Source organism: Anopheles cruzii, chromosome 3, assembly GCF_943734635.1.
Source record: "Anopheles cruzii chromosome 3, idAnoCruzAS_RS32_06, whole genome shotgun sequence".
In the NCBI taxonomy this organism is placed as follows: domain Eukaryota; kingdom Metazoa; phylum Arthropoda; class Insecta; order Diptera; family Culicidae; genus Anopheles; species Anopheles cruzii.
The window spans coordinates 22185842-22195538 of record NC_069145.1 but is presented as its reverse complement, the minus strand read 5'-3'; the positions used below and the strand labels follow the sequence as shown (position 1 = coordinate 22195538).

Genomic DNA, 9697 nt, shown 5'->3' with positions numbered 1-9697 from the left:
GGTGTATGGCCTCCCCACCCCACCCCCGGGGAGGGTTTGATGTATGTGTTTGTGCAGCGGTATCGATCGGCGAATGTGGTTTCGAATCCTTACCGTGTGTGTTTTGAAGCGAACCAAAAAGAAATGGACAGCAACTCGCACCTCTAAAAGTAGTACACCTCCAAGCAAGAGCGTGTCCCGGGTGAAGTACTAGTGTGAAGCTGAAGGATGAAGCGTTGTAATAGTGTGACAGCTTAGAGGCGCGAACACAGAGGCGAGACACGAACGCAAAAGAAAAGGAAAGCTGAGTGAAGCTGCGTGAAGCGAAAGAAAAAAAAAAAACGAAGGAAAGATTGAAAGCACGACAGGTTTCAACAGGGTCTCCCGTGTTTTTGGTTTTATTCCTCCATTTTCCATCTCAGTTTTTCAATGTGTAACGTTTTTTTTCTTCATTTTATTTAAACCGTTTCATTTCAACAATTATAAACAAACGATGCCTAGTGCCTGTTGGTGGTGGTGGTTGTTGTTGTGGCTGTGGTGGTGTAGTTGTATCGGTACGTAGCGGTAGTAGTAGTAGAAGTATTAGTATTGGTGGTGGTGATCATGTTGGTACTGGATGGTGATTTGTTGATGTTGTCTGAAATGCGCTGCTGATGTTTTTATGGTTTTCCGCTTCGATTTAGTCTATTTGTTGTTCGTTTCGACTCGACCGACTATCGGTTCCGTTTTGTTTTGTTTTGTTTTTGGTCTATTGCATCACTCCAGCAATTTCCAGCTTATTATGTGTTTTGTTTTCTAATTTTCTGTTCTGTTCGCGCCTCAGAGATGGTCGAATCGTATGCTTCAGTGTGTGTGTGGCGTGTTGTTCTGTTTGCTATATGCTGCTGTGTTCAATGTTCGTGTACCTGTTTGCCTGTCTGCAGTGACTGAAGCGTGAAAAACGGGTGGTCGCCGCACGGGGAAGCTGCTTCCGCTAGTGGCTAGTGGCGCGCGCTAGACAGAGTAAAGCTACGTGATTTGCTCCTACATGAGAATTTAAATGCATGACCCTAGGCGGACGGTCGCTAAACCGCCCGGTTTTGTCTACTCGCACACGCGCAGTGTCTTTGACTTGCAGATAGTACTGTTAAATATGTTCATATATGTATTTTCATATATAAATATGTAGATATATACGTTTTTTTTTCGTTTTCAATATTCAAAGAGAGGTCAAGAAAATGCAAAGGAGAGAATAGAGCGAGAAGTAGCGCTGAGCTAGTTCTAAGGATGACCTGGTTATGTGTGTGTATGGCGCGCGTGTTGGTTGGGTGGCGTGGCGTGGCGGATGCTGATAGTGTCATGTGGCGGGCTAACGGCGTACTTACGGCGGTGGTGTGTCTGTCTGTGGTCTGTTGTTTTGCTGATAGAACAGAAAACGAGAACAGGCGCCCCGAGGGGATTGGTAAAAGGGCCAACAATATGCACCAACCAGTCGCCGGTCGCAGTGGAAAAAAACAACAAGAAAGGACACGCGTGGGAACCGCGTGGGATTCTCAGCGGATCCTTCCGAACGGGACGACCCGCGGCTTGATTTCGGTCGTTTATTTGACTGTCGCTCATCCCTGTCGTTGTTACACCAGTTGTATCTACAGTGTTTCACTATTGTTTGCCTCTACATCTGGCCTGCTGTGTTGTTCGTGGGTTTTGTTCTTTCATTTTCTGCTCCTGTCGTTTCTTTCGTTTACGCAAACCTTACTCGTGTGCGTCCCATTTGTTTTGCTGTTTTTACTGGTTTTACCTCGCGACCCGTGGTTCGTTTAGAAGATTAGAAGATTAGAAAACAGATTGGAGAAGAAGAAAGATAGACGCTCAATTCGCGAACGATTGCGTTGAATGTTGTATTTCTGTTGTATTGTACGTGTGTGTATGTGTGTCTGTGTGTGAAGGGTGTGTGTGTGTGAGAGTTAGTGGAGGTGAGTGTACACTGTAACATCAATCCGCAATATGAGCTATGCGTTTGCATTTTTAACAACACTGCCTAGATTATTGACTTTTAATACATCACACGCACACGCTCTTAATAATGCTCCTCGCCAATGGGCCCTCCTTCCTGTGTGTGTGTTTTTTCTCTTTTTTCAAATGCTTTCGGTTTGCCGGTTCCTGTGGGGTTGTCTATTGCTTTACGCGCGCGGGGCTCGTGTCACTTTATTCATTTATATTCTTGCTTCTTGCAGGGTTGCATTTATATCTATAATACATTCACTACTAGCACACACACACGACATCAATGAGCGACGGTAGAGGTACACATAGAGGGTCAGGCCGGGGGTGTGTGCCACAGTGGCAAACAACAGGGGAAACAATAGGAGCGGGTTGAGTGAGCGAGAAAGAAAACGAAAGGACAGCGGCCACACACACGGACCGTGAGGCGGCGGACCGAAAACGTATAAACCTAGGCTAGTGTGTGTGTGTGTGTGTGTGTGTGTCGTGTTGTGTGTTTGCGTTGTGTGGCATTTTGTTTACACCTCCCCATCCGTTGCTCGATAAACATATACAGGTTATAGGCATCCAGAGTTCGACTCTTCTGTGCTTCGCTTATGTGTTACTGGATAACGCTTCTGCTTGTTTTATTGCTCTTTTACACATTTATTGTATCAACTATCAACGAACGAATGAACGAAGAAAAACAACGATCGAACCAACCAACGACATACAATTGCATCAGTGATCAGCGGAAAGGAAAATGGGCACAGAACCGGGACCGGAACCGGCTTGGGGGTGTCCGTGAGAACTTCCCGGTCACTTTCGGAGCATAAAGCACATGGAAGGGAAAGGAAGGCAGCGCTCTAGAGGCGCACGAACGAGTGTGAAGTGGTCATGTTCATGACAGTTAGAAAGCGCCAAAAAGTAACAGTTAACAGTGTTAGAGCGACAGACAGAGTGAGTGATAGTGAAGAAAGAGCGCAGCCAATCGAGTGACACTGTAAGCTCTCTAATATTCGTCTTTAACAATAGAACCGACACCAAAACAACGCTTTTCTCCTACAGCTGCTTCATCTTCTTTTGTTCATATAATTATCACTCGTCTCGTTCGCGCGGTTCGCACACAATTTGTTTCAATATTTGTTTGTTTGCTTGGGTCTATCCTTCCATGGGGCAGGATAGAGGGGCTCATATTAATATTCTCTTCGGAAGTGCACTTGAAGATACTGCAATTCGATGTTTGTTTTGTCTTCTCATTTGGCTTGCAACGGGGATGCAAAACTGGTTACCCTTTAGTGGAAGCGTTTCGTAACCGATCCGTGTCCGTGCGAACCGCATTTTCCGGTTCACAATACTAAGTGTGAGTGATAGAATGCAGAATGCAATAGAGCAGCAGGAGGAAACTAAAGAGAGCAAGAAACAGTGAGTGTACAGCAAACACGGCAACACCAAAAACCATCGACAGCAATAGGGGGTTAGAGTGGAATGCTTAACATAAAACTAGGACATAAAGAAGAAAGAAAGCGCTTGAGATTCAGGAGAGACTACGTATGAAAAACTAGATCGGGTCGCTATTGGGCTCCGAATGAACGAACGGAAACGGAAACCGTGCCGAATGTACGGTAAATATATAGACTGAGCAAACAATTGCGGCCCGATATGTTCCTCCATCAACGGCCGGTCCGAAGGAACTGCTTCGCCTTCGCGTTTAGCAATATTTTATGGTACATTCCAATTTTCCACACGCGTTTCACTCTGTGTGTGTGTGTATGCCACTGTTTCCCTCTTCGTGTACGTATGTGTGTGTGTGTGTGTGTTTGTTTACGTAAAACTGTGATTACCATTTTTGTAACTCTTATTTATGAGATCGTCAATTTTGGGTTGCCGGAATCATTGGTTGCTTACTGTTAATCATTCCCGCGGAGAGCCACCTTACATTAGCAACTGCCGTGTTTTGCTTTGTTTCCATTTAGGGCTTCCTTGCATTCCTTCTCCGTTTCATTTGTTTTAAACTTTAACGAATTTCAAGCTAGTTTGTTAATCATAATAATATGCTAAACTTTCTTGTTGTTGTTTTCCTTTTCTACTTAAATATCTTTTTCTTGTGTATGCTGGTCATCTAAATGTACAGGTTCGACTCGTTACTCGTTCGCTACCGCTTGCTGGTTCTCTGTTCGCTCGGTTTTGCTATAGTTTTGTTTGACTTTTGTATGCGTTTGTGTGTTGTATGTTTTCTAGTTGTGAAAATGTCTATGCATTTGGTTTTGTTTCATCGTTTCACCGTTCTCATCCGCTGTGGTTACACGTTCTCTGATAGATAGTCTGTGTTTTGTCTCAATTTTGTAACTGCCTAATTGCCGGGATTACCGTTTCGCTAGAGTTTAAAACATTTTCGCTTTGCTTACGGTTTACACTAATCCGGATCAACTGAGCAAACGGGAAAGAGTGTGTTCAAAAGAGGATAACATTTTACTAACAGGAAACACTACCCTGGGTCCTTATGGTTGGCGGGTTTCGTGTAACGCGGGGGGTCTAGGGAATGCACGCAATGCAACACTGTCATGGCGATCCGCGGCCCACTTCAATTGCCCTCGAATCGGTTCGCAAACAATCCTTCCTAACGCTTGATGTAACGGAGAAAAACGGGGGCTGCCCTCCAGAGGGAATGGGCAGAGAGCAATAGAGCACGAGAGCGCGTTCCGAAACCAGCAGCAGCAACGCATTGAAACCGATCGCTGGTAGTGGCCGTCTTAGCGGGCCCCTCCGAAACAAACTCGCTTTGGTCGCCCTGAACCTAACCTTTAACCTCTCATTAAAATAAACGACACCGCGCCACGCCGGTGTACGCAAAACGTAACGTCATCCGAAACGTTTCCCGCTCAACAACAACGAAAAAGCTAAACGTAAACAGAGTTCACACAAAGTGCTGCCGTGTGGTGGTGTCGTTAACGAGTTTTTCTCTAGTTCTCGTGTATTTTGGTTTGTCTTATCTGTTTCCGGTTTCTGCCTTTTTATTTTCGCCCATCGCCTTTCTGCTTTCATGTATAATATTATCGGGAAATTTCTTCTTTGTTGGTTTCTCCTTTTTTTTATGTTTCGTTTGCTTGTTTGTTTTTGAGATTAATCACAATTTTTGCTTACTTGTTGCCTGATGTAATTTCTTTTTAATTTCTTACTTTAATGCGCTTTGCCGCTTTTTCTGAACTCTTTGCTGCCGCTGCCCGTTGCTGCGCTGCTTCCTTCCTGCGCTTCATTCTTTTTTACGTTCCGCAAAGAGCTCCTAATATTTTTAACAATTTTTGGAATATTTTCATTATTACTCTCGACCCTCACTCGGCTATTCACAACTACTAGGTGGTGGTGGTGGTGGTGGTGGTGGTGATGGTGTTGATGGTGTGCACTCCACACTCCGGCAGCCTGTCGCGGTCCGTGATGGCTGCTAGTGTATATCGTCCCTTAGTGTGTGACCTCTTGAATGGTGAACGATGTATGCTGTATGCTGGAGTCTGTGTGTGTGGGTGTGTGTCTGTGTGTCGGGTGGCTTCGACTCCCTCGGCTGCTGCGGCTGCTGCTCCGGAACTGCTGGCTGCGCTGCACTTGGTCGGCCGTCGGTCGGTGGCACTAATTGCTGGCTGGGTCGATCTTGCTGGGTCCTTAACACTGGCGCTGCTACTGCTGCTAATCGTTTCGCGACGTCGTTGGTTCGGCGTTTCGGATTTCTCGGAATCGGAGTTTTCTTTCGGGACCAAGTCCCCGGAGGTCCCAGGACATGGCAGCAGTAGCTTCGTAATGTGTGTGTATCGCTTCGCCAGTTCACCGATCCGATTTCAGCCGACGCCACGGCCCAACTGTGATCGCTGCCGGCCGTGCCATGGGAGGTGAAGAACGCACCACCGTTGCCGTCTGTATTGTTTGGTTGTCAAATATTGTTGAATACTTGGTTGGTAGAGTACGCGCGACGCCATGCACAATCACTGCAGGGAGCACTTGCCCTCGATTTGCGTTTTGATCTCGTTCACCTGCGTCTCTATGGAGTTTTTCAACTCTGTTCGACGGCAAGGACCCATCAGCGGCGTCACCGTCGTCATCGAGGTTGTTATTGTTGATACGCGATGATGGTTAGTGGTGTTAGTAGGGATGATTGCGAGTGGCCAAAAAGAGAAATCAGAACAGGAACGTTTGTTAGAATTACTGTCGCTTTTGAGGGCCTGGCCCAGCCCAGCGCCCAGCGCACGAACGATTAAAGAAAAGGTGTGCGCTTCAATCGCTGTAGAAGGCGCCAAATACGTTTACAGTTTGTCGGTAAGTTTGGAATGGAACACAAGCTGATCGGATGCGGTGAGCAGCCAGCATAATATATGTTGGTTTAAGATTGAGTTTTTGGTTTGGTGGAAGAACTTTAGACGTAAAACAACTAGACAGAGATAGATAGAGACAGAGAGAGAGTGAGACAGACAGACAGAGAGAGATACATATTCATAACAAGACAGATTGATAGAAGAAGAAATAGAGAGAGCGAGAAAGGGAGACAGAGAGGGAGCAAGCATACTCTGTTTCGGTTTGTGGTGAATCTAAGTGGTGGTGGGCCGACACATCACACTTGATGGTCGAGTGTCTTGCTGTGGCTGTGTTAGCTAACCGTTGCTATGACTACCGACCGGCGTGGCACTAGGGGATATAGTGTTTAATTGAAGGTGTCAGTCCCATCGATGGCCCGAGTGCCGTTCAAATCGTTGATGGCACTCATTAGCGGTCACGCCTCCTGTTGACCTGCTGTTGATCACAGCGGCTATGTGTCCGCACCCCCCGGAAACCATCGCCAAATGTTGCGATGCGATGTCACGCGAACGCATCACTGTCACGAGCAGCAGTAGTGAGCCGAATTAACCGAACGAAAACAAACATAACCTCGCGCGCTCGCTGGCACGCCAAAATTGGGTCGCATGTTCGCAAACACATGTTCCGCCATCCGGCACCTCTGGTGCCGGAGCACCCGGACCGGTTATCGGCGGGGTCGAGGATGCTCTTAGCCGTGTTCGCCGGTCCCTGCGGTAGTGGTGGTCCACCTAATAATGTCCCCCACAGGCTCATCACCATCATCATCATCATCGTTCCAAATTAAAGCGAACAGCTAATGGCGATGTAGCGCACGTGTGTCTTGTGGTGTGACTGTTTACAAGCAAACTAGGGTCCCTAGGTATCCTTCTCTGTCTGCTTCACTCTCTCTCTGTGGTTTGGAGTGTTCCCTGATTGGTGTTCCACATGAGTTGGATGTTGGTCGGGACACTGGAACCCGCCATCCCAGCCCAGCCCCCCCACACTGTTCAACCCTGTTACGGTTTGTTTGTTGTTGTGTTGTCTTGCTTTGCTCTGGTGGTCTCTGGACGTGAATTCGGATTTGTTCGTGAAGTGTGCGAGTAAACAATAGACGCTCGGGGAACAGAATGAAAACACCGAATAGTGGATAGGTTTAGGCGGATATGTATATATATATAGTATACAGTACAGAGCACTACGGAGCATGGGATTGATGATGACAGGCGACAGCACAGGGCGTGCACAGGATGTAGATGTGGGAACAGTTCAGCGGATGAAGGATGAGTCTGCGAATGCGAAATTGAGATACAAGGGCCGCCCGGCTTTGGTCTTCCCTCGGGACCGGCATCTGCGAGTGTGTGGGTGTGTGTGTGTGCGCCAGTTGCCAGTTGAAGAAAGTAGAAAGATATTGAAACGGAACGGACGAAGTAGCTAATTAATCACTTTCAAAGAAAGTGCTGCCATGTACGGTGGTGGGTGGTGCTGTTAAAATCCGCGCATTTAACGTTAGGCAAGAGAAAATGTGCAAAACAGAAAAGATATCAACCAAAATCATAAATACGCCCTTTAAAGCATTTACGCCAAAATAAAGCCCCCCGGGGGAATGTTATCGCCATAATGTGCTCTTTCTCTTTCACTATGCTTCCGACGTTCCGAAAGTCGGAAATGACCGAGAATTCGTTAAAATAGTCACAAAACACGCTCCACAATGCAATGCAATCAACATTTATTTGGTATAAATGAAGATAAAGTAAAGCGTCACCCGGCAATCGAGAAACAATCGAAACACAAAAAGCCAAACAAATAAATAAACTCTATCGAACCGACTTGCGAACTCCACAGGGACAGCAATCCAAACACGGACTGCACTTTCTTTGAATCGAGGAGAGAAAAGAGCGGTGAAGGTAAAGTAAGAAAGTGAGAGCAGCGTAAAAGAACACTTGAAAACTACGGTTAAGTGGCTCTGGCCGGAGCAGATTGCCTTTGGGTGGCACTCCTCTCAACAAACGATCAGCTTTACACGCAAATAAACGTAGTCTGTGTACGGCTCTATTAGATTAGTGTGAAACAAGAGAAAAGCAAATATATAAAACGGAACGACTGAATGGAACATTACACATACACGAAGGACTCTAAACATAGCTATACAAGAATGACCGAAAAGGTAAAAAACGTGATAATATGGGGTGCCAAATGCCCCAAAAACGAAACGAAACGACTGCATGAGTAGGTGTTAGGTGGCAATCAGGAATCGTAAGACAGAATGTACAAAGAGCAAGAGAGATTAAGAAAAAGGGAGAAAGAAATCAGAAAGAAAAAGAGCAAACCAGCCGAGTGAACGGTCCTAGTCTAAGAATTGAAAGTGGTAAAAAAACGAATTAGTAAAAAGTAAAGTAGTTCGAGAGTAGAAAATAGAAACGATCTAAGATCGAAAGTACAAGCGAATCACTGCGCCGTCTGGGGCAGTAGTAAGTAGTTTAGTAGGAGGTAGGAACGTAACCGAGGTTTGCGTCACACGAACACGCTTCGCTGAGACATATTACGAAAGAGAAAGAGCCCGGTCCCAGGTTTGTTTGTTGGGTCCTGGGACTGGAAAAACAAAACCGACTGCCGGAAGCGTTACCGGAGAGAGAAAAAGATTGAACAAAACCGGAAACCAGGAACAATGAAAGACAACGAGAGAACGGAATGTACAGAAAACGGGGCGGGGTGGATGGAACAGGCAGCACGATCTATAGCTATAGGAAGGTTCTAAGAGCGTAAGGCGCCCCCGGGCGGGAGTCGTCTTCGCGCTTTCGAACGCGTTCGATTGGTTTCACATTACATTTTGGCGAGTTTCCATTCTTACGGATTAACGATAGTAACATTCACAACACGACAGATGTTTGCTTTGTTTAGCTTTTGATTTAGTTTAGTAACAAATTACGAGGCGCTATTCTGCACGGCTACAAACATCTACGACACTATGAACGGTACCGTGGACACGTGACGGGACGTACGGGACGAGTGATACGGAGCAGTTTTTAGAGAGTAGAACGGTTTCAGGGAGATTCAGGTTAGGTGGGTGACAGGTCCAAGGTAGATAAGAGAACAGAAACAACACCTCGTTTTTATTGTTTGATTTGATTAGCAGAAAGTGATACACTACACAATATCTTGCTACTTACTTCGGTTACCGGTTGATGGTTCGCCATCTACAAGAAACGGGATCAAAATGGGTTTTTGGTGGGTTTTTTTTTCATTCGATGCACGGCGATGATGTGGGCGAAATGGTGGGCGGATTTGCAGTGTGGTTGAGGTGGTGGTGGTGGTGATGGGTTCGGAGAGTTTTATGTTTTTGGCTCTGTCGTTTTTGGGTATCACTTCCAACCGGGTGGCGGTAAATGGCGGTGCTGAGGTTAGTTTTAGCGATAGCTTGATGGGAGTTTAAGGAGGTGAT

General features: G+C 46.3%; 1 protein-coding gene across 4 annotated transcripts in view; it reads right to left on the bottom strand.

Moving 5' to 3' along the window:
- Positions 1 to 363: 363 nt before the first annotated feature.
- The window catches only part of LOC128274307 (complexin), a 159563-nt gene continuing 150229 nt past the window's right edge, over positions 364 to 9697 (bottom strand). For all 4 annotated transcript variants that reach the window (XM_053012456.1, XM_053012458.1, XM_053012457.1 and 1 more), the window contains one exon: positions 364 to 5986. In XM_053012456.1, the coding sequence (XP_052868416.1) occupies positions 5913 to 5986 (74 nt within the window). In that variant the 3' untranslated portion in view covers positions 364 to 5912. The remainder of the gene's footprint in view (positions 5987 to 9697) is intronic.